This window comes from Dipodomys merriami, unplaced genomic scaffold (genome assembly GCF_024711535.1).
Source record: "Dipodomys merriami isolate MVZ:Mamm:240054 unplaced genomic scaffold, mDipMer1.0.p SCAF_35, whole genome shotgun sequence".
NCBI lineage: Eukaryota > Metazoa > Chordata > Mammalia > Rodentia > Heteromyidae > Dipodomys > Dipodomys merriami.
The window spans coordinates 8,859,117-8,884,750 of NW_027205048.1; the positions used below are offsets into that span (position 1 = coordinate 8,859,117).

Here is a 25,634-nt window from a genome sequence, read left to right on the forward strand (position 1 = left end):
ACCCATCTAATTCTTCTTTACAATACCTGTGGCATAGTTGGTAGTCAGTGATGTTTACTGATCAGTGGGTTAAGTCAAGGATGATTTGGTGAGACAAAGAGCTTAAGTAGTAGAGGTGAATGGCAATGAAACTTTGAACCAAATGGTAACAAGGGAAATGGAATAGAATCATTGTGGCTTTGGATACTTCTAGGAAGGGAGTCATTTTGGAGAGCAGAAGCCAGAAAGACTGGAGTTTTGAGGAGACAGAAGGAAGAAGCAAAAGAGGCTCTCATTCTACACAAGTTAAAAACCAACTTGGGCAACTCACTGGGTACTCAATATGCTCATACTATTGTATCCATATGTTAATACCAATATTTGATGTACACAGTAATCTAAGCTCATGGTCCCTTGAAATGAAGGGTCATAAAATGACATCCTTCATATTTAGTTTCTCTACCTAAACTGCCTTTTACTGATTTGATTTGGAGAGTTTATGCCTCTGTATTTTAACATTAAGCTCCTACTCTTTTCACGGATTTTGTAATCATCCTAAAAGTAAGAAATGCTGTGACAGAAAGAAAATCAATATCCCGTTTTTAACTAAGATGAACTTTAAGAGTGGAAGTTGCCTAGGATTTACTATTAAAGCTCAAAGGCATTTAGTCTATCTAAGCCAAATTATAAAACATTATACATGGTTAAAATTTCACTGAGTCCCTACTGTATTCACAAGCACTATCAAATTGAACTAAACCAGAGTTTTCATAAAAACTGACATTTTCAAAAAAGCTTTATTTGCTTAAATCTTTCTCTTCCTTTTGGTAAGATTAAAACTGTAAATGGCAAATGGCTAAATAGGCACACCAAAATGTTACCTGAAAGGCATCTGGCCTTAAGTAAGCACACACAAATGCCAACTCTGAGGTATCCAGCCTTTATTTATTTATAAGTTTGCCCATCTCAGATGTTCTTACTTGAAATCAGAGTTCTTTAGGGAGGTCTTTTAAATTCTTTTTGTGAACATGAAACACTATGTGGGCAAATATGAACATTGTTGTACTCATCAAGACTTTAAAAATTCTCCAAAACTAAAAGAGAAGTAAAGCCAGTATAATTTTAGATTGTACCAATTCATTTTATTTAGTCTACACTAAATAACATACATACTTAAGAAGTTCTTTTGATACTTTTAATAATCCAGAAATACTTACACCATTAGTAGTATTAGATATATAAACCAAGATTCTCACTTTAAAACATGTTTTTGACAGGTGTCAGCAGCTCAAAACTGTAATTCTGGCTACTCAGAAAGCTAAGATTCTGAGGACGGTAGCTTGAACACAAAAGTCTATGAACTTTTATCTCCAACTAATAAGCAAAAAGCTAGGGTAAAGTATGGCTCAAGTGGTAGTGTGCCAATTGATCAAAAAAGCTAAGTAATTGAGACGCCTGAAGTTCAAATCCCAGAACCATCAAAAAATAAAAACAAAGCCTTCCAGGTTTTTTGCAAAGGTAATATTAAGCAGCGAATCTCCTTTGGTGGATATCTTCACCCTAAGATTTTTATTTGGTTAAAATGGGTTAGACAGAGCCTTAAAGGGGGGGAGGAGACAAAAGTATACTAAGTCATACAAAACTCTGAAGGTCTGAAAGAGTCTTGATAGGCTGTCTTCCTAGAAACATTTATTGAATATGCAGAGCAAAGACAAGTATGGTACCTGCTAAAATGGAAGATATTGTTGGAGATAACTTTGATCAAATTACCATGAAAATACCACTGTAACAAGTATTTACTAGGGATATTTGTACTACTTAAGAACAAGTTTCCCAGAGGAAATAAGGACTGATGTTATAGTCACTGATCAGGAAAGGGAAAACAATTGAGTATTTGGACACACAAGACTCTTAAATGGAAATGTATATTGGTGACAGAAGAATGAAGTATGGAATAGCAGACAGGGAGGAAAAGACATTTTAGCAAGAGTAAGAAGACACTACCAACCTGGACTGGAATGACAAGGAGTGGGTAGGGGATGGTATTAGTAAAGGTCAAGGGCTGGAGCATCAAGAAATGGAAGCTTGGTGAAAGGCTTCTACATTTAAATCAAATCTCCCTGTAATTTTAAATCTTTCCCTATCTCAATTCCAAAGTAACTCCCTTCCCCCTTTTCTTCCCTTCCTTTTGTGTGTCAGTACAGGGGCTTGAACTCAGGGCCTTTCACTCTTGCTTGGCTTTTTGACTCAAAGTTGGCCACATAAGGCACACCTCCTGACCTCCAGCTTTTTGTTGGTTAATTAGAGGTAATAGTCCATAACCAGAGCTATCTCTGGTACCTGCACATTGGGCTACATAAAACATGAGGTAGTTCTTTCTTTGCTTTATACTGAGCAGATAACTGTTCTAGTATCTCTGTTCCACCCATCTACTCTATAGAAGAGACTCAGAAGCTTCCCCTGCAATTTCTTCTCCATTTCAAAATAGGACAAAATTAACATTAATGTTTACTGTTTGAGAGTGACATCTTTATGCCAATGTTGTTTGCATTTTTTTTGAAGTTTGCTAAGAAGCTTTGAACTTTGGGCTCTGTGCCTTGTTTGGATTTTAACCTTCTATCTCTAACTGCAGAAAGCATCCTGGTCTTTACAAGTGGTATTTGCTATCAAGTGTCTGAATGAAGAGTGTGATAGCTAGAAGGAAAGGGAATATGGTCAGTATCAATAGGGTTAGAGACGAGCTCAGTTGCAGAGCGCACGTTCAGTATGCATAGGGCCCTAGGTTTGATTGCCAGCACTACAAAAAGAAACCACAAGTGGTTGTGGATTTTTGGTTGTTTTTTTTTTTTTAAATCAAAACTCCTTATACCCCTTTACTGTTCAGACCAAAAGAACATCTGCATGCTTGTTACACTGGCCCCCAAACCTACCACACAACCCCCAGATTCACAAGTTCCATACCCCATTTTCTTCATGCCTTCTCTTCTTCCCAAATGGCATCAAACATTCTAAGACAGACAAAGATTAGAAAAATCAGTTTGAAAAATCGGGTGCCTTGGTGGATAAATGGTAGAAGACAGGCACAGACAGAATATTCAAAAATAGTAACAAAGGGAGGGAAAGAAAATGATGCATTAATGCACTAATAACCAACCTATTTTAGACTGGATGCCTAAAGCCAGTTGTAATTGATGGTGAGGAAAACTTGGAGCAGGAAAGGTCAAGATTTGGGATGGTCCTCTTTGAAAGAATGTGTGCTAATGTGACATTTATGTAATCTGTCTGCTTTACACACAATAACAATTTAAGTAATCTCTTCTTTTCTGCAGGGGATATAGTCCATGATCTCCAGTTAATGCCTGTAACTATATAATGGACCCAACCACAGATTTATAGCATTATATTTTTCCCACACATACCTATCAGTGATAACAATTAATTTATCACTTAGGAACAATAAAATATGAATATTAACAAATAAAATATTAGCAGAATGATATGCTATAATAAAAATTAGGTGAATATGGTCTCTGCCCTGCCCTCCTTCTCTCAAAACATGTCATCATAATTTACTAACCATTCTTGTTGACTATGAGTAACTGAAAATTTTAGAAAGGGAAATCTCAGATAAGAAGGAAGGGTTACTGTGTGTTAATATGTCATATTAATTTAATTGATCAGCACTACCACTTATATAGATACATAGTTGTTTCATAATAGCTTATTAACAAAATATTTTGGCCTGAAACTTACAAAATATGAAAACTCCTTAAATATATTCCTTAGTGAAAATGAGTAAATTGTCACCACTAAAACTGAATATTGCAGGGGACTTAAATCACAAATGGAATTCTCTTTTTCGTGCAGTAAGCGTTTTTAGCATTAGCTAAACCATCTCTTGCAAAATGGCCCTCTATTTTTGTTGTTGTTGTTAAAGCCTAATGTCTCTCTTATTTATACCTATTATATTTTATGGAATTCTGATGAATCATTCCTTATTTATTGTTAAAGAATGAACAAGTACCTAATTCATCCTATTTTACAAATAAGTTAAGTGGGGCACTGACATGAATATATGCGTTTCCTCCAAACTTTTCTTGCATTTTTAGGTATTTTTAAAGTAGGCATTATGTAGGCCATGTGGTAAATTATTTTTTTTACTGGATGCTGGTGGTTCATGCCTGTAATCATAGCTACTCATGAGGATGAGATCTGGAGGATGGCAGTTTAAAATCAGTCTGGGCAATGAAGTCTTTGAGACTTCAAAATAACCTATCTCCAAAAATAACGAGCAAAGAGTCAGGCTGGAGGCCTGGGTCAAATGGGAGAGCCCTAACTGAGCGAACAAGACAGGTAAGCATGAAATTTAAACTTCTGCGATGGGGGGAAACATATGACACTTTTTTGTTTAATCCTTATATTCCAATTATGGCAAAATTTCCTTGAAAATAAAAAGCCATGAAAAATAGACTTTAATTGTTTCCTTGGGGCCTGGCCACTTAAAGCCATTCTCAACTCCATTCTTCTTTCTTGTTTTCTACTTTTAGAAAAAAATGTCTTTTTATATTTCATTCTGTTGTATGACCCAGATCTGGCCAGTGAGATGTTAGGTGGAAATTCCTGGGAGGAACTTCCAGAAAAGCATGTAAGATTAAAACCTGGCTGACATATGCCTTTGGACTGCCCTTATATCTTATCCTTTTTCTTGAAAGATGGATACTCAGAGGTGCATTAGACATCATGCAATCATCAGAACAAAACCTGACGCTAAGGATGATGGAGAAGGAAACTAGGCTCTTTAGTTGCAGCAATGGAATGCTTTAAAAAGGAGCATAGACTATGGAAGAAATTACGTTTCTTTCTTTTTTCACATACACTACAATTAGTGACTAATTCACTGAACAAATGTCACCATTTAAAAACATTTAATGTAAAGAAGGTCTATCACAAAGGCAGCTTCTAAATTCAAAGGTTTTCACTTATTTTTTTAACAATGCAATATTTTTCAACTCAAATTTGCAATGTATCCCAAAGTATCAAGTCCTATTCCCTGATGTTTTATATTGCCTTAAAAAACACAGTAATTCTCTTCCCTAGGGTTATTAAATTCAGATATTTGCAGTATAATGTCGGTAACAACTCACAGTTGACATTTTCAACACCATATGTAATTAGTAATCTTGAACTCATTCTTGAAAACTACCTGTGACATACGCTAAGATCTAAGCTAATGACTCAAGATTAAAATCTTACTAACGTTTGCTGTAAGGTATTAAAGCTGTCTAATCTCATGAGATCTTTGCACTAAAATAAGGGAGGTTGAAAATGCCAACAGCAATGGAAAGTTATGAACAATTCAAATTTAAGTTAAAAATTTACCCAGACAAAACAATAATGCTTTTTTATGTAGTTATAGCACTTACATTCAAACTGATGTTTTATTCCTCTGAGGAACTGCTTAAATTGCTTAAGGAAATCTTCCTTATACTTCTGTGTATTTGGGGGAAAGGAGTGAGCACTGGAGCTTGAACTCAGGGCCTGGGCACTGTCCCTTAGCTATTTCACTCAAGGCTAGCACTCTACCACTGAAGGCACAGGTTTACACTTATAGCTTTTTGGTGGTCCATTGGGGATAAACAGTCTTGGAGACAGTTCTGACAGGCTGGCTTTGACTTGCAATCCTCAGAGCTCAGTCTCCTGAGTAGCTAGGATTACAGGCATGAGCCATCAGCATCCAGCTTATACTTCTATTTTGACCATGTCACTACCATATTCAAAATATTTAACAGCACTCACTACTTGTGAGAGAGAACTCTAAACCCTGTGAGTGAGCCCATATTCCCTTGTCAGTTTAATTTTATTTCTTCCAACTTCATTATGATCAAAATAGCTCAGTTTCTAAAGAGAATTTTATGCCACCCAATTTTTAAGTACAGATGCTCATTATAATATCAAGAAATTAGAAACAATTCAAAAGTCAAAGGACCACTCACAAAAATACTCCATAATTTCTCATTAAAGACTTAGCAGCATTTTGACTGTTACCCTGAAATTCTGAGACATATATATATACTAAACAGTTATTGTTTTCCTGAAATTCAAATTTCATTGGGGGTGCTTGTTTGCTTGTTCCTTCCTTCCTTCCTTCCTTCCTTCCTTCCTTCCTTCCTTCCTTCCTTCCTTCCTTCCTTCCTTCCTTCCTTCCTTCCCTCCCTCCCTCCCTCCCTCCCTCTCTCCCTTCCTTCCCTTTCTTTCTTTCTCTCAACTTTATTTTTGTCAGCTCTTCAGCTTAAGGTGAGTGTTCTACCACTTGAGCCACAGCACCACTTCTGGTTTTCTGAGTGGTTTACTGGAGATAAGAGTCTCATGGTCTTTCCTGCCTGGGCTGGCTTTGAACCTCGATCCTCAAATCTTAGCCTCCTGAAAAGCTAGGATTATAAATGTGAGCCACTGGCACCTAGCTTGTCCTGTTATTTTGGCAAGCCTGAACCAGTGCCATCTCTGTAGAGAAGCTCCCCCATTTTCCCAAATCTAAAAAGCATCATTTGTCTTAACTTCTAACTCCTTGGTCATAACCCTGCTTTCTTGGTAATATTTGTCTATCCCTGGGAAATAATACTCACTTTTTTTTTGCTTTATTCATTTTATCATATAAAGTGTAATTCATTTCCCTCTGTTTTCTTCCCTATGCCACCTTGCAACCCCGTCAGTACCACAGCAATAGTCTCTTCTTGTCTCAGTTAACTCAGCTAAAGGAAGAGTGCTTAGCAATAAGTACTCAAAACATACTGCTGAATTTTGAATCAATGAAAATGTATTTTGAATGAATGCTATGAATTCACATGCCTTGTAAGGTGTTTAGTAAAATTATTTCCTTCTAATCCCGTATCTAAATCAAATTTTAAAACTCTAAAAGGAAAACTGGTCATACATTGTTTCTTATGCAGTCTGAATATTAACTAGTTTCATGTGATTTATTATATTACTGATGTACTGCTAACAAGACATAATTATTTATAACTGCTTAGGGCCAACAATAACTAGGAATATAGAAATATTTATAAAAACATGCTTGAAGAGTAAAAAGTTTATACAAATAAATGTAAAACTATGCAAATACCGTCTTAATAGAACTCCTTTGCTTTTCTTCCCAAACACCACTGCTTAGCTCAAGTGTGCAATGAACATTTGCTTCTCTGTCATAGGATCCAAAAATGAGTAACCTGCAATACAAAAACCGAAGAAGACTATTATGCCAATTCTACACAGAAAAAATTTTCTTCATCATTATAGTAAGACTATAGTATTCTATTACTACCCCAGTTTTAGAAATTGAAAAAATTAAATCATACACTTGTTACACCCTCTAGTGGAAAAGTGAAGCAAAACTTAAAATTACATGTGATTAGGTGATATTCTACTTTTCAGTAAAGTCAAACAAATAGGAATATTAATTTAAATAGTGGGATGTTATCTATTCATGACTAAAGAAATTGGTCAAATTTTTCTATGTAGTAAGCAAGATCTAAGATTTGCAAAACAGGCTGTAAATTTAAAAGAAATAAGTTTCTGAGTGTTATATATAGGACGCTACCTGTAAAAATTAAACATAGGGAAGTACAAGTGCTTATGAATGAAAACACACACACATATACACACATACCATTCCCTAATGTAATCCTAGGCACTTTACTTAAGTTTTCTAAACCCATTTCTCATTCTAGAAAATTGGGGCAAAACAGTACTTACTTGAGAAATATTTTGAGACCAAAAGAAGGCAATATACACAAGGCAGTATATGAGCTAGCAAACAGTAAGTTCTCAAAAATGTTCATTATTTCCATTATTATCTTGAAAACAACTGAATAATGGTATTACCTAATTGTGTTATTATAATTCAGGTTTAAAAGGACATGTGAGGTCCAATTTTAAGATAATATAAAAGTTCTTTACTGAAGAAAAGCAAGGCTTTTCCCATTTATATACTATCTATGCACAAGTGGGCAGGCTGTATCTGCCCACTTGTTTCAGGAATAAGCATGAGTTAGCATTAATCTACATTTTGACTTTTACTCCATTAATTTATCTCTACAGAAGGATGATGGGTAAGAGATAATGGAACAAAACTGACAAAAATACATTAGAGGAACTTGAGAAAATCATGTCCTAAGTTTGACAATTTCAAGAAAATCATGTCCCTATCTCACTAACTGGACTTAGAAACAGAAGCCTGAACACATTAACAGAAAAAAAAATCCCTAAATTTCAATACTTCTTAAAAATCTTAAAAGAAACCTCAAAGTAGTTTAATCGCCATATTACCCAAAAGAAGACAAACAAATTAAGAAGATTCATAATTTTACCATATGAAGTTTAGAATTAGAATTTGTATTCACTAAAGCTCTGCTGCCACCATCTGTTCAACAAATAAACTACCTCAGTGTCTTCACATACAGCAAGGCAGTACACCAGCCTCCAACTCCTCACTAAATACTCAGGAGGCAGAAATGAGAGAGTAGAATTCTCCTTGAAACCATAAGTTATTCCATATTTTTCATAGTATTTTAAAAAGTGCATCTTAAAATAGGAATACAGAGCATAACAAAAACTAATTAAACATGACTATAGACCAAAATGTAAGCATTAAAACTATAAAACCCTTTTTAAAAAAAGCACAGTAAAAATAATTTTGGCTAGGTGCCTGTGGCTACATTTGTAATCCTAGCTGTTCATGGGGCTGGGAGCTGAAGGATCATGTGTAGAGGTCAGCCAGAGCAAAAGTAGGGCTGGGGATGTGGCTCAAGTGGCAGAATGTCAACCAAGCAAGCATAAGGCCACAATCCAAGGCTCAGGATCACATACAAACACACACACACACACTTTCTGACCTAGGACTAGGCAATGGTTTATTTGGCTTGACACAAAATGCATAACCACCATGCATTAACCACGTATGTTAATAAATAGTAATATTTAATTTGTTTTTGTTCTCCAAAGGGCACCATCATGTCAATAAAAAGACAATCCAGAGGATGGGATGCTAACCATGCATTTGGATAAGGGCTCAGTCCCCAGAAAGAATAAACTCTTCAACTAAACAATGAAAAGTAAATAACAAATTCTTGACTTCCTATTATTATAAACAAGTATTATGACAAGATTGTATATTTCAATAAAATGTAAAAATGATTTTTACCTGATATAGTCATTTGATAACAGACTCTATAAAAGAAAAAGCCAGGGGCTAGTAGTTCCAACCTGCAATCTCAGCCTCTGGGGAGGTTAGTCAGCAGGGTCAGGATTTGGAGGTTAGCTCAGGCATATTTGTAAGACCCCTTTCTCAAAGAATAGGTAGGTATGCGGTGGGACCTGTCATCAGCTACAACAAGAAGCATAAAGTAGGTAGATCACAATCCAAATGCATGCTTATCAGGAAGTAAAATCCTATCTAAAAACCAGTGCAAAAAAAAAAAGGACTGGAGGCATGGCTCGGTGCAGAACACCTGCATAGTTCAAGCTTCAGTACACCTGCCACCCTCCACCCTCAGGATAATTTAAGTCAAATGATTCTTAAGAAAAAATCATTAAAATATCAGAAATATTTGCTGGGCTTGACCAAAAGAGCTCAACGCTAGTACTCTATCACATTGAGCCACAGCATCACTTCCCATTTTCTGGTGGTTAATTGGAGATAAGAGTCTTATGGACTTTCCTGCCTGGGTTGCTTTTAACTGTGATCCTCAGATCTTAGCCTTCTGAGTTGCTAGGATTACAGGTTTAAGCCACCAGCACCCAGTTTCTAATATTATTCTTTTATTTTCAAATTTTTTATTGTGATTAAGTGGTTACATAATTTCCCAAATTTCACAGTATTGTGGGATAGTGATGCTCAGTTAAAGTCACAAATTCTAACTTTTCCTGGAGCAAATTGTCTATCACAGTCTATAACATTTATTAGTTCTATGAGCTTTGCGATAGTTATTTCTTCCACATTGGGTGGTATGTACATTTCTTTTGTTTTGCATAGCATCAGCTGTTCCCTCTTTCCCACTTGTTCCTTCCCATCATTGCCATTAAGTTGCTTAGCTCATTTTGGTCAATGTCCAGTGCAGCTGATGGGTCCCGCTGTTATATGTTGTTCCCTGATTCCCTCTAGTTCTGTTTCATCTTCCTGGTTCCCCTCCGGTACACACACACACACACACACACACACACACACACACACACACACACACACACACACACACACACACACACACACACACACACACACACACACACACACACACACACACACACACACACACACACACACACACACACACACACACACACACACACACACCCATACATGTGATCAGCAGCATGGGGTTATTTAGTAGTGATTCGACCAGATAAGCGGAAGTCCTTTGTTTCTTAAGTCCTGTTAATTTTGTCATATCACCTAACATTTTGGATTTAACATCCACTTATCAGGGAGACCATGTACCATTTGTCTCTTTGCTCTTGGCTTACCTCGCTCAACATGATTTCTTCTAGCTCCATCCATTTCCCTGCAAATGCCATTATTTTGTCATTTCTAATGGCTGCATAATATTCCATTGTGTATAGATACCACAATTTTTGGATCCATTCGTCTGTGGTGGGACATCTGGGTTGTTTCCATATCCTGGCTATTGTGAACAGTGCTGCAATAAACATGGAGGTGCATGTGTCCTCGTAAACTGGTTCCTGTTGTTGAGGATAGATGCCTAGAAGTGGTATGACTGGGTCATAAGGGAGGTCAATATTTAGCTTCCTGAGGACCCTCCAGACTGCTTTCCAAAGTGGTTGTATAAGTGTACATTCCCACCATCAGTGTAATAGGCTTCCTCTTTCTCCACATCCTCTCCAGCATTTGTCGTTGGCTGACATGAGGATGTGGGCCATTCTGACTGGGGTAAGGTGGTATCTCAGGGTTGTCTTTATTTGCATTACCTTCACAACCAGGGATGGTGAACATTTCCTCATGTGTTTCTTTGCCATTTTTATCTCTTCCTCTGAGAAGTCTCTCTTTAGTTCCCTTGCCCATTTAATAATTGGTTTGTTAGGTTTGGGAGGGATTAATTTCTTGAGTTCCCTGTATATACTGATATTAACCCCTTATCTGATATATTGCTGGTAAATATTTTTTTCCCAATTGGTTGTCTTTCTAGCTTGGTTGCAATAGCTTTAGCTGTGCAGAAGCTTTTTATTTTAAGGTAGTCCCATTTGTCGAGTCTCTCTCCAATTTATTGTGACCCTGAGACTGTTCATGAAGTTCCTGCCTGTGATATTTGTCAAATATCAGCTGACTGTAGGCATATGGATTTATTCTGGATCTTCTATTCTATTCCATTGGTCTTTGGGTCTGTTTTTGTGCCAGTACCATGCTGTTTTTGTTATTATGGCTCTATAGTAGAGTTTGAAGTTCGGCATGGATAGCCCTCCCATGTTGTCTTTATTCCCTAGAATTGTTTTAGCTATTCTAGGTCTTTTGTTGTTCCATATGAATTTTTGGACTGTTTTCTGTATTTCAGAGATGTATGTCATTGGGATTTTAATAGGAATTGCATATTTGTATATTAATTTTGGCAGTATCGCTATTTTCACTATATTAGGTCTGCCTATCCAAGAGCATGGTAGGTCTTTCTATTTCCCAGTGTCTTCTGTAATTTCTTTCTTTAACTTTTTATAGTTTTCATTAGTTCTTTTACATCTTTGGTTAATTCCTAAATGTTTTATTTTGGGGGAGGTTATTGTGAATGGGGTTGCTTCCTATATTTCCCTCTCTGCTTGTACATTGTCAGTGTACAGGAAGGTGACTGATTTTTGTGGGTTGATTTTGTATCCTGCTAGTTTGCCGAAGTGATTTATGATTTCTAAGAGTTTGGGGATGGAATTTTTGGGATCGTGAAGGTATAGTATCATGTCATCTGCAAAAAGGGATAGTTTAAATTCTTCTTTCCCTATGCAATCCCTTTAATGTCTTTTTCTTGCCTTATTGCCCTGGCTAAGGGTTCCAGGACTATACTGAAAAGGAGTGGAGACAGTGGGCATCCTTAACTTGATCCTGATTTTAGGAGAACTGGTTGTAGCTTTTCCTCATTAAGTATAATATTGGCTACTGGTCTGTCGTAAATGGCTTTTATTGTTTTAAGAAATGTTCCTTCTATTCCTATTTTCTCCAGAGCTTTTAGCATGAATGAATGTTGAATTTTATCAAAGGCCTTTTCTGCATCTGTGGAGATAATCATGTGATTCTTGACCTTGGCTCTGTTGATGTGTTGGATTACATTTACTGACTTAGGTATGTTAAACCATCCCTGCATCTCTGGGATGAAGCCTACCTAGTTGTAGTGTATGATTTTTTTAAAAATGTGTTTCTGGATTCTGTTAGCTAGAATTTTGTTAAGGATCTTTGCATCTGTGTTCATCAAGGAAATTGGCCTGTAATTCTTTTTTGGTTGGGTCTTTGCCTGGTTTGGGGATGAGTGTGATATTGGCATTGTAGAATGAGTTTGGGTTAGCTCCCTCTTTCTCTGAAGAGCTTGAGGAGTATGGGTATTAGTTCTTTTTTAAAGCTCTTATAGAAGTCTGTTGTGAATCCATCTGGTCCTGGGCCTTTCTTTGTTAGAAGACTTCTGATTGCTTCCTGTATCTCGTTGTAGGATATTGGCTTATTTAATTAATTTACTTCTTCTTTGCTCAGTTTGGGCAACTTGTATTTCTCTAAAAATGCATCCATTTCTGCCAGGTTTTCTTAGAGAGTATAACTTTTGAAAGTAGTCCGTTAAAATTGTTTGGATATCTTGGGTACGTGTTGTGATTTTTCCCGTGGCATCCCTAATCCTGTTAATATGGGTTTCCTCTCTTCTTTTTTAAATTAATCTTGCCAATCGTCCATCAATTTTGTTTATTTTTTCAAAGGACCAGCTTTTTATTTGGTTAATTTTGGCTATGATTCTCCGATTCTCTATTTCATTAATCTCCGCTCTTAATTTGGTTATCTGTCTCCGTCTAGTAACTTTAGGTTCCATTTTCTCATGTTTTTCTAGCTGTTTTAATTGCAACATGAGATTATTTACTTGGTCTGGGCACTGAGGGCAATAAATTTGCCCCCCAAGACTGCTTTTGCTGTGTCCTACAAGTTTCTTTGTGATGTGTTTTCATTATTATTGAGTTCTTCTTTGATCTCTTCCATTACCCAGGCATTGCTTTAGAAGGGTGCAGTTCCATTTTTCTCCCTTCTGCTGAGGCATATGCTCAGCTTCTGACTTCAGTTGGGAGGAGTTGGTTGTGTTGCTCAGGCACCAGATCCCCAGGCCTGGTCCCAGCCCTCAGCCTGGGGCACGCAGGTTAGACCTGTGCTGCTGTGTATCCCCCCTAGGTTACGCAGCCTGGAGTACACAGTTCAAATTTCTTCCACTGTTGGGTGTCTTGACCCAGGGGCGCTGTTCCTGACTTGTGCATTAAAGCTCCCTTCCAGGGGGGCTCTTGCTCTAGCCTGGCCAGCTGAGTGTGCTCCACGGGCTGATGGAGTTCTCAAACAGTTCCCAGTTTTAGTGGGTCCTGTGGTCCAGGTGTTGGGTAGGCAGTCTGGGTCAAGGTCTGGGGATTCCCACCAGCTCTGGTCTCCCTTGAGGGATACATTGTCCCCTGCGGGGTACTCACCCTGGAGCTAGTTGTGTCTGTGTGATGTAGATCGTTGGTTTTTGTTACAATCAGAGTTCAGTTGAGGTGGTTGTGGGCTGGGCTGGGCTGGGCGGTGGTGGCTCTGCGTGTTTCTCTTCTGTCTCTGCCTCAGATGATGCTGTTCCAGTCTGCGCAAAGGGGAGGCCGAGGGGTGGGGGAGGGGCCTCTATGCAGGTTCTGAGCACTGGGATTTGTCTCTGTTTGCGCTCTCTGGATCAGCACCAGTTCCTTACAGGTCTTCTGCTCTGGTGTTCTGTGGGCGTCCTGTGTAGCTCTGGGGTTCCCGCTGAGGGGCCGAGTGGCTTTGGTGGGGGGGGGGGAATCTTTATGCAAGCTCCTGGCTTGGAGGTTTCTCTGTTTGTAGGGATCAGAGGGTCCGACACTGGTACCTCAGGCGGCTTCTGCGTGGGTGATCTGCAGACAGCCCCCTGTGTCTCTGGGATTCCAGCAGCCCCCGCTGGGCCAGGCTGGCTGTGGCTTGGCGCACTGCCCTGTGGCCAGTAAAGGTTGGGGGAGGGGTCTTCACGCTTCTCTGTTCTGAAATTCTTCTTTTTCTTTTTAGTTTTTTTCCGCCTCCTGTTTTTCTCTGGGTGGTCGTCCTTTTGTTGTTGTTGATCTCTTGGGGAGATTAAGCATTGAAACTTGAACTCTCTTTTTGGTTGGGGGAGCTGTGACGTTTCCCTACTGCCCCGTTGCCATCTTGGTCCCCCCTCATTATTATTCTTAACATTAAACATTTAAAGCATATGAAGCATTATTTGTCCTATCCAAGTCTTAGGGCATTCACAAACAAATGCAGACTAGAAATATTTTGTGAATATAACATCTAAGTCAACTCCTCCAGTAAATGAATTCCAAACTTTTATATACTGTCTTCCATGAAGAACTACGTATCTCACAAAATATGACACAGTGCTATCTAAAGGATTTTTATTTCTCCCTTCTATCAAACTTTCATCTTGGGACAGTTTCACTTAGTATGTGAAACTGGACAAAGTACTATCATTTAAAAATAATTTCGCCTAGTATGGTGGTATACCCCTATAACTCCAACACTTAGGAGGTTGAGGCAGAAAGATCTGGAATTTGAGACTAGCCTGAGATTACAGTGAGTTTAATATAGCATGAACTACAATCGTGAAACTGTTCTTAAAAAAGAAAAATTTTTAAAAAAAGGAAAAAGAAACATTTAATCACATAATTGGGAACTTTTTTTTTTTTTTTTTGGGTCCGGTCGTGCGGCTTGAACTCTGGGCCTGGGTGCTGTCCTTCAGCTCTTCAGCTCAAGGCTAGCGCTCTACCACTTGAGCCACAGCACCACTTCCGGCTTTTTTTTTCTTTTTGCTTATGTGGTGCTGAGGAATCGAACCCAGGGCCTCATGGATGCACGGCAAGCGCTCTACCATTGAGCCACTTTCCCAGCCCATAATTGGGAACTTCTTTCTGCCTGTAATAATCAGGTGAAACTATTTCTTCTTCTACAAGGATGTCAGGGTTCGAAGTCCAGTTTGTCTTCCCCAAGCCTCCCACAACAGCATAAAAATCAACAGGAAAACCAAAGCAAAACACTAAAACAAAAGTGGCTAATACCTCATATAACAGCAGTAATATAGTCAATCAAACTCTCACAGAATAAAAATTGCATCTGGAAGGTACACATTGCTAGCTTGTGCTTTTCTCATATAAGGACAACATCCAACCTAAGCCTAGCTTAGGGTTAAGTCTGTAGGGGAATGTGGGTGCAGTTTTGGCAGCAGAAACTTGAAGCTTTAAGGGCTATAACAGGAGATGGAGTACAAAGGCAGTGGAGTGAAATTTATGAACATACTAAATTGCTATCAATTTTGGGTAGTCATAAAAATTGTAAACGAATCCTGAACTCCTTGTAGTATTTGTATGAAGCAATTTTTTGTATGTGTATGAAAAAATCAAGTTTTAAATGATTTAAGGTGTAGCCTAGGATTAAGTAAATAGATACAAGTGCTAATCTTTGGGAGCCATGAAATACTAAATAGGGCAAGGACCAAAAACACAGAAGGAAACCAGGAGGAGTGGCAGGAGTGATCTCATGATTCTTAAATCATGTGTGTTAAATATATGTATGTACATACACATATACATACATGCATTTCCTGAATGCTCAGATCTTGGTTTCTAACACTACTCTCTACTAAAATGAATCAGGACTGCAAAAAAAAAAAAAAATAGCTGATTTTAGTAGGAATGCAGAGATAATATAAACATGTAACTGTCTGCTATAGCAGGAAAGTAATAAAATTCTCAATGAATTAACACACAAAAGATGAGATTATGTCATAAAAACACAGAAGCCAGTTTGAAAGGTAGACTCTGACTGGCCAAATTGGAGGATATTTAGACACTAAAATAAGGACAGTAAAACACTATAACCATTGAGAAAAACTGGAACCCATGTGTCCACAATGATAATAGATAAATGGAGACAAGGAAGGATTCTTGAAAACACAGAATGCCAACACTGTGTTTTTCCTGTTTTTATTATTTAACATAAAAAAGTTTAAGTGAGTATTTTGGAACCATTAAAATAACAATAACACCACACACTGGAAGCTGCTGAGAATATACAGGCTTTAGGACAGTATAAGTATGATCCAGTGAGGAAATGACCATACTTAGCATCTTCTACCTAAAGTAAGACCACCGTAATTACAATGCTTTAGAGTTTCACATACAGCAAAACTTTACACACATACCTTTCACTAATAATAATCTCAACTGGATTTAAAAGTGTAACTAGTTGACAAAATCAGCTTCCCAAGTATTCATTACAACATTCAAGGGCTTATAAAAGATTACCTAAGAAAGCCTTCTTAGATTCTAGAGCCAGAATGTTTTTTTTCTTTAAGAACTCAGTTAAGCCGGGCGCTGGTAGCTCATGCCTGTAATCCTAGCTACTCAGGAGGCTGAGATCTGAGGATGGAAGTTCAAAGCCAACCTGGGCAGGAAAGCCCATGAAACTCTTTATCTCCAATAAACACTCAGAAAACCGGAAGTGGCACTGTAGCTCAAGTGGTAGAGCACTTGCCTTGAGCTGAAGGACAGTGCTCAGGCCCAGAGTTCAAGCCCCATGACTGACCAAAAAAAAAAAAAAAAGAACTCAGTTATCAAAAAGTATGTGAGGTATTCTATGTGCTAATTAGTTTAATTTAGCCAAATCAAAATATATACATACTTTAAAACACATTATAAAAGATAAACGCAATTTGTCAATCAAAACAAGTTAATTTTAAAATAAAAATAATTTTCTGAAAAAACGATAATGGGAACTAAGTAATCTAAGTTTCTTTTGCTACCATGGCTGGAAGAAAATTAATCGCTTCTATGCAGTTGTTTTTTATGTAAATTACCTCCTATTTAACTACAAATAGGTATGTTTTCTTTGCCAAACACCAAGTCCTTTACGATAGAAGATGAACTGCAAATGAGAAATTACAAAATAACAAAACAAAATCTTAAGAATGTTTGTAGCCGAGGGCTGGTGGCTTACACCTGTAATATAGCTATTTAAGAGACTGAAATATCCTCAGATTCAAGGTTCAAAGCCAGCCTGAATAGGAAAGTCGGTGAGACTCTTATCTCTAATTAACCACTAAAAAAAGCTAGAAGTAGAGCTATGCAAAAGGCCTGTCCCTGTCCCTGAGTTCAAGGCCTAGGACTGGTATAATATAGCCTCTTAGCAGCAGTACTACAAATATAGCAATTGAGTATATCTGTGGTTAATAAAGAGCTTTCAGTCAACTCAAGAAAGTATGCAATCATATAGAATAACTGCTTTGTAAAAACTAATCAATGAAAGTGAAGGGTTAGAACCAATTAAAAAAAAAAACTTGCCTTCCAACTTCCATGTTTTGCTTGGGAAATTCAAAATTATATTTCAGGTAATTAGACATAAAATTCTTTTGAATTAGTAAAGTTCAAATTCTTACAACCAGTATTCCAAGAAGAACACAGTTTTGGATAAATACTGTATATAATGATTATGTTGATGTAGAATCATTGAATGCTAACTGCTTTGGGCTATAATGGAAAGCTGTGGTTTAGTTACTAGTGTCTTTTAGAAAGAAGAAATTAGGGCTAGTGAAAGAAGGCAGAGGCTATATAGTTTTGCTGTGTGAGGGTTCCATATTCCAAAGTAGTATATTATTTAGGTAAAAGGACATACTAATTAAGATCATTTCTTCAGTCACATGTTCTAAAACCTATATTTTTTTCAGCAGATGTAGGGTGGTGTTCTATTTTACTGTTTATTTTTATGTCACCCCTGACCATGATACAGATACGTAGAACTTGCCTGTGCCACAACAGTATGGGCACAAGGATAGGGTGTAAACACCATGTTTTCTATGCCTGTATTATTCCCACCTTATGCTGCCTTCTAAAACACAAACTTTTTAGTTGTCTATTCTAATAATTTCAAAATGCACTTTATCATGGTTCCTAATTTATTTCCTCATTGGTAAAACTGACTCTCAGAATTTTATAACAGGTTAAGTTCAATAAAAATCTTTACACACACTTTTTTTTATGACTGAAAGCAGCTTAAAAGCATTTAAAAGATTCTTACAAAGAAACATTTCATTATTTCAAAATGAATGGCTTAATAATTAAAAAATAGTCCTCACACAGAACTACAGTTGACTATGAATAATATTTATGATATTTTACTTCTTGCCTTTGGAGGGAAAAAATGCTAGTTATGTTCTTTATTTAAGTTCTCAAAAGCTTAAGGAATAAGCATTTATAAGTTACTGTTGCAGTAACTGATCCACATGATATTTAACAATGTGAAGATATTTAAGTAAATTTTGTTCAAGCGAGACAAATGTTAATAAGCATTTATTCTACAAACTGAAACAACCTCAACTTATCACAGCATTTAGAAACATTAAATTTTTATTAGCTTATATTTTAATGTTTTTGGCCATTCTATTTTTCAAGTTTTTTCATATTGCTAAGTAGTTATTTCAAGAAAAAGTTTCAAGAGATATTAAGACTTTTATGTCCAAATTTTGAACTTGTAAGCAATTTTTTGTCCTTTCTCTAAAAAGAAAGACCCTACTATTTGTTCTTCCCTCTTCCCTAGGGTCACTAACTGCATCAGAATTGACAATAAGCCATAAAATAACAATGCTTGATAAGAAATGTACTCATTACCTTGTTCATGAAATTGTAACCCCTCTGTACGGTATTTTCACACAAAAAAGATGAATTTATATTTGAAACAATAACTGAATGCTTTGTAGAATCTCCTCTTTAGTTTGAATCTTCCAAATTTAGAATCTACCTAAAGAGCCAGCTCTTATTTTTTATACTAAGGAAAATAAATTTTTAAGGCCAGGTGCCAGTGGCTCATGCCTGTAATCCTAGCTACTCAGGAGACTCTTATCTACAATAAACCACCAGAAAACCGGAAGTGGTGCTGTGGCTCAAGTGGTAGAGCACTTGCCTTGAGCTAAAGAGTCAAGGGACAGCACCAGGCCCAGAGGTCTAGCCCCATGACCAACCAAAAAAAAAAAAATTATAGTAAGGAATGTGATAGGTTTGTAATAAGAATATTAAAAACAAGGTTCAGGCTTCAATAGCAACATTTTAAAAAGCTAGGAGAGTTGAGAATAGCAACTTAATTCTCTTCAGTAACACTTTTTAAAATAATCTTTAAAGAATGTAAACAGTAACACTGCACAACACAGAATTTTATACATTGCGATTTATAAAGATAGTATCTAAAAAGTTCTTCAGATAGCATACTTGTTCCCTAGATTAAGCCACGACCTAGATAAAAAGTATAAGTCATCTATTCCAAGCTTACAGAACTAATATAAGAAGAAGACTGAATAAAAGAGACTATTTTCTGTGCTGTCCCCTTCAACTCCAGTATGTTCTTTCTAAAATTACTTGTACTTGTTTTTTGACCAGGTGACATTGTCATAAAAATCAAAACAATGTAAAAATATTTGCAGTAAAAATTTGGCTGTTTGGGCTGAGAAGGTGGCTCAGTGGTAGAGTGCTTGCCTCGCATGCATGAGGCCTGGGTTCGATTCCTCAGCACCACATAAGCAGAAAAAAACAGAAGTGGCGTTGTGGCTCAAAAGTGGTAGAGTACTAGCATGAGCTGAAGAGCCAAGGGACAGCACCCAGGCCCAGAGTTCAGGCCATGACCGACAAAAAAAAAAAATCTGGCTGTTACTTTGACCCCTGTCCAAATAAACTCAGAAGATTTTTTTTACCAGTTTCTAATATATCACTTTCTTTTAGTTTTTTTTGGTCAGTTGTGGGGCTTGGGTGCTGTCCCTCAGCTCTCCAGCTCAAGGCTAGCTCTACCACTTGAGCTACAGTGCCACTTCCAGTTTTTTGCATAGTTTATTAGAAATAAAAGTCTCACAGACTTTGCTGCCTGGACTGGCTTTGAACCGCGATCCTCAGATCTCAGCCTCCTGAGTAGCTAGGATTACAGGCATGAGCCACCAGCGCCCAGCTCTAACATATTTTCAAGATTAAGTATACCATGTTCCTTATTAAAATAAAGCAGGTTACATTATAATTCCTAATGTTTTTCTTTATATCGCTGATCTCAATTAAACATGACATAAACAATGTCTGACTTCAGTTTCTCCAAGGCAACAGCAGTTAGTGGTTTAATGGCTATAAAGGTAACAACTATTAACTCCACCAGCAACATTGAGGCAAAGGAAGTTATCTTTTCTCTGAATATGTGAAATAGTACTGTTATGCCAATTTTATAATACACTATAAAATAATTTTTTATAATACACTTTGGTTTCTTTTATAAGATATATAGCACATTTTAGACTTTTTTTTTTTTTTTTTTTGCAGGGAAGCAGTACTGGGTGGGGTTTGACCCAAGAGCCTCCTGCTTGCCAGGCCAGGTGCTTTTCATTGAGCCTTGCCTATGTAAATTTCATCTTTGTTTCAATAAAAGAATTTCTTGTCAATAAGACTTTATAACATGATGGTGCATAATCTGAGTCACTTCAGGATTTAAAAAGGTACTCAAATGTGGCCTAAAGACAACATACTTTTACTTGAGTGATCCATCGACATTAAGGAGATAGCTTTTGAGCTCTACCACAGAAGGTTGGTTTCAAGGAACAGAGAATATATCAGGAAAATAGCAGTCAACATAAGGAGCTTGGTATTTTCAAAACATCAAAGCAGGGAACCAGGAACTTGGAATTTGGACCTGTGGTCCAAATCCAGTCCACACCTGCTTTGAACACCTTGCCAACAACCAGTGTTTTTTACATTTCTATATAGTTGAAAGATAATCAAATGATCATTTCATAACACAGTGAAGCTCCCTGAAAGTTCTAGTAACACTCAGCAGTGCCCACTCATTTACATGTTGTCTAAGACTGCTTTTACACTACACAGCAGAGATGGGGTGTACAGCAGACACCATGTGCATTACAAAGCCCAAAATCTTTACTACTTGGCCATTTTAGAGGAAGTTTTGTCATTTCCTTCCCTTAAGAAAGCCTAGATAGCCTTCTTACATATGAAGGGGATAGGCAAATGGTAGTGAGAAAAAAAGTTGGAGCAGACATTTGTAGGTGGAGAGGAGAATTTAGATCCCATCTTTAGAGTAATGGGGAGGTGCTTTGACCTTGACTGCCACCCATTTCTGTGCCCATCTGTCTGCCATCTCTGTCCCAACGTTCTTGCAGACATGTCTGAGGTAAGAATAGTATGCTTCATTCATTTTTCAACATCATGAGTACCTTGTGCACCACGATCTTCAGTACCCTGGCTAGTCTCTATGGCAAAGTCAAGAGTGGCAATGGCACCCTACCATGTCCGTTATGAGCTAGAGCTGATCATGAAGGGGATGCTAGTGTGAGGCATTGCCCAGCAGCCTTTTGTTTGTGAGCATGATCCAGATCCTCATCTTTGCCCAGGTGCTCCATCTCTATAGCCTTTTGATGGCTGTCATCATCTCTACAAAATAACCCCTCTCTGAGCCCACCAACTATAGAATATGATGTAAAGACCACCCCTCTCATTCCAGAACACACAAACACACACACACTGCCCACTTTGTAGTTGGTCTTGTAAATAGGCAGTATCCGAGTACCCATTATTTGTGGACAAACATATGGGCCCACCCATCATCCATCCAGATCTCTGACAAGTAAGGATGTTGACCTCTGCCCACTCTGCCAATCACCGTAGAGTGCTGTGTATAAGACTGAATTAAGAGTTGTCATCTTTCTCTTCAATGGATGTTTGTTCATAAAAGGATTTCACCTGTTCATACATTTGTGGAGTAGCCCTATCTCCAAACTATATAGTAACTTTTAGTAGAGTGCTGCTTTGTGAGATCTTGTTGCTGAGATTACTTATATGGAGCCCCTCTCCCCCTCTGAAGGTGAGCTGCCAGGCCCTGGAAGAGAGCTGTATACAATAAATTTCTCAGATGTGAGAGGAAAGGGGGGAGGGATGGGGAAACTATTAAGAATTTTAAGTAGGAGAGTGGCAATTAGATTTGCATTTTAAAGGTCATTCTGGCTGTTATATCTACATGTTAAGAGAAAAAAGTGAGAAAGAGAATGTAGTAAGTAATTCAGGAAAGAAATGAACATACCTTGGACTTTGGAGGTAAAATAATGAGGTTAGGCAAGATGATTTCCAACGTACAGGGTTGAAAGTCTGGTTTTTGCCACTTTCATGGGCATTACTAATTATCATAATCCTCAAAATTATCATACTATGAACAGATCTCCAATTGGCAAAATAAGTTAAAATATGCCAACAGAGTAATTATGCATCGAAAGCAATCAAAAGTGATTGCATAATGCCCTTCAGTAGAGTACTTTATAAAATATGGTTTATATTTTTGTAAGCTGGAAAGGACTTTTATGACATTTACATCTTAAGAATATATCACAAATAAACAGTAAAGAGTATAAACACAAGTATTCTTTGAATATATTTCCATTGTGCTTTTTTTCCCTTGGTGTAATAACAAAAGAAAGAACGTACCTGCTACATTCTAACAATGTAACTTTAAGACGGCCTTCTGTAAGTGCCCATTGTTGTATATGGATATGCTCTTCATCTTCTTCAAATCCTTGCAAGGTTTGGTATGGAAAAAACGGCTTAAACCTAATAAAAAGCAAAAAGAAGTCTAAATATCTGAATAACAAAACACCATAAATGAAAGTATAGTAATGACATATATTTGTATTTAAAAAAAAATCAAAGCATCTACAAAAGCAAAGCCTACCACTCTTTCTTATAACTGGCAGCAAATGGCACCTCTCTGAAGCACCCAGGAATCTGGGTTTTGTTGCATATCCTCACTGACAAGGCAGGCCATTCAAAACAAGAAGTGGATAATCTAAAGGCAGCCAGTAGGCCCTGAGGTTTGGATGCCAAAAGGGAAGAATGTTTCTATAGTTTAAGATAAAAATTCAGCAGTATTGTTCCACAGAAACAAAATAATAACGATTACTACATGATAATAATAATAGCAGTAGTGGTATTCAGGGGACATTTATTTGCCATGCAGCGGTTAATGGCTTCATGTGCTTTATCTTTTTTTTTAATATATTTTTTTATTGTAAAGATACTATACAGATACATGAGTAAGGTAATGAGTGCATTACCTATCGAGCATTGTTACCCCCACTTTTGTTTTTCCCCTACCATTCCTCCCTTCTCCACCTCCCCAACTCCTCCCTCCCTCCAGTTGTAAAGTGCATTTTCAATATAGTGTTTTGTACATCTTATCGTTACAATGGGTCAACCTGTATCCTTGTTTCAACATTTGGTTATTTCCCTTTCCCTCCCCAAATTAGAAAAATGTATATAAGATGCAGGGCACCAGAATCAAATACAGTAAAAACAGGTTATATCATGAGGGAAAAACACACAAAAGAAACAAATCACTTAGTACATTAAAAACAGCAGCAACAAAGACACATACTTTATCTTAATGTTCACACTGCAGAGCAGTGATATTGCTAGTACCCCTCTCCATATGAACCTTAGAAAGGTTAAGACACTACTCATCTTTGAAAAGTGGCCAAACCAGAATTCAAGCTAGTCTAACTCCATCAAGGTCCAAGTTATAAAACATCTTCTGTCTATGAAATACTTGTGTCAGTTATGTGTTCATTATTATTACTCTTGATTTTTCTGTTTTGTGTTTTTTGTGGGTCCTGGGGCTTAAACTCAGGGCCTGGGCTCTGTCCTGAGCCTCTCTGTGCTCAAGGCTAGTGCTTTACCACTTGAGCCACAATGCCATTTCCAGCTTTTTCTGAGTAGTTTACTGGAGATAAGTGTCTCACTCATGGACTTTCCTGCTGGGCTGGCTTGAGCCACCAGTGCCCAGCAATTACTCTTGTTTTTATAGACACACTTGTGTTGAATTATAAATTGGAGGCTTTAAAGTAACCTTAATTTTAAACACAACTCATACTCCTCCACTAAAGCAAAAGCAAACTGGGCTTTAGGTTTAGTTTTCACTTCACCCTACACATGGGTACTAAACTTGACATCTGCCTGCGTAAAAAGTTCTAATGGCTTTCCATTGATGATCAAAACAAAACAAAAACAAAAACAAAACACATACTCAGCTATACTTGATTAGCACACTAGCCTGACAACATGGCAAGACACCCACCCACACCCCATATGAAGTTATTGGTTTCATATTCAAGGTATATTATAATTAACCTTTCAAATCATATAGCCTCCTGATTTAAAATTTTTTTTTTTTCAGCCAGCCATAGTGGCTCACGCCTATAATCCTAGATAGGAAGATTGCAGTTTGAAGCCAAACCAGGAGAAAATATTAAGTGTAACAAGAAGGCCTTGGCTAGGGCTGGGAAGGTGGCTCAGTGGTAGAGTGCTTGCCTTGCATGCATGAGGCCCTGGGTTCGATTTCTCAGCACCACATAAGCAGAAAAAGTAGGAAGTGGCACTATGGCTCAGGTAGTAGAGCACTAGCATTGAGCTGAAGAGCTGAGGGACAGTGCCCAAGCCCAGAGTTCAGGCTCCACTACCGACAAAAAAAAAGGGGGGGGGGCTTGGTGGAGGAGTACACCTGTCATCTCAGCCGTGAAGAAGGGAAAGGTAAGAAGAATGTGTTTCAAGGCAAAAAAAAATAGTGTGACATTATATCAAAAACAAGCTAAAGCCAGATTCAGGGCTGAAGCCTAGAATCCTGCCTCTCAAGGCAGAGATTGGGGGACATCACAGTTTAAGACCAGCCAGAGTATAAAAGTTTGAGACTCTATCTCAACCAATGACTGAGTGTGGTGATGTTAATCTGTCACACAATTGTTGGGGCAGAGGGGTGTGTGCCTGACATCCCAGTGACAAAGCAAAGTACAAACAGGAAAACCACAGCCTAGGAATAAAATGAGAACCTATCTTGAAAAATAACCATTGCAGAAAGGGACTGGGAATAGTAGCCAAGTAGTAGAGCATAGTGAATATGAGGCTATGAATTCATAACCACAGTACCTCCAGAAAATAAGTAAAAGAAATAGAGGGAGATACTTTCTGAAAAATTAATGGCAAAAAAAGACTGTAGCTCAAGTGGTAGTCACTGGAGGTAACTCTCACTACATAATCTTCCCTTCAGGCTTTTGGTACTGGAAGTTTTCTTTACTCTTTAAAGCCTGATCAACTCCCATGCACACATACACACATATACTAATCCTAGCTACCCAAAAGAGAGTGAGATCTGAGGATTGTGGTTTGAAGCCAGCCAATGCAGGCAAATCTGAGAGACTTATCTCCAGTTCACCAGCAAAAAGCTGGAAGTAGAATTGTGACTCAAGTAGTGAAGTGCCAGCTGTGAGTGGAAAGAGCCAAGGGAGAGAGTAAGGACCCTGAGTTCAAGCCTCACTACTGGCACTAAAAACACAAGTAGA

The 25,634-nt window shown here is 37.7% G+C and overlaps 1 protein-coding gene across 1 annotated transcript in view; it reads right to left on the reverse strand.

The window, feature by feature from the left end:
* The window catches only part of Pdzd8 (PDZ domain containing 8), a 57,424-nt gene that overhangs the window by 11,348 nt on the left and 20,442 nt on the right, over positions 1 to 25,634 (reverse strand). The window contains exons 2-3 of the mRNA XM_069988107.1: positions 22,732 to 22,854; positions 7,100 to 7,202 (exon numbers count right to left, since the gene is read on the reverse strand). Of these exons, the coding sequence (XP_069844208.1) occupies positions 7,100 to 7,202; positions 22,732 to 22,854 (226 nt within the window). The remainder of the gene's footprint in view (positions 1 to 7,099; positions 7,203 to 22,731; positions 22,855 to 25,634) is intronic.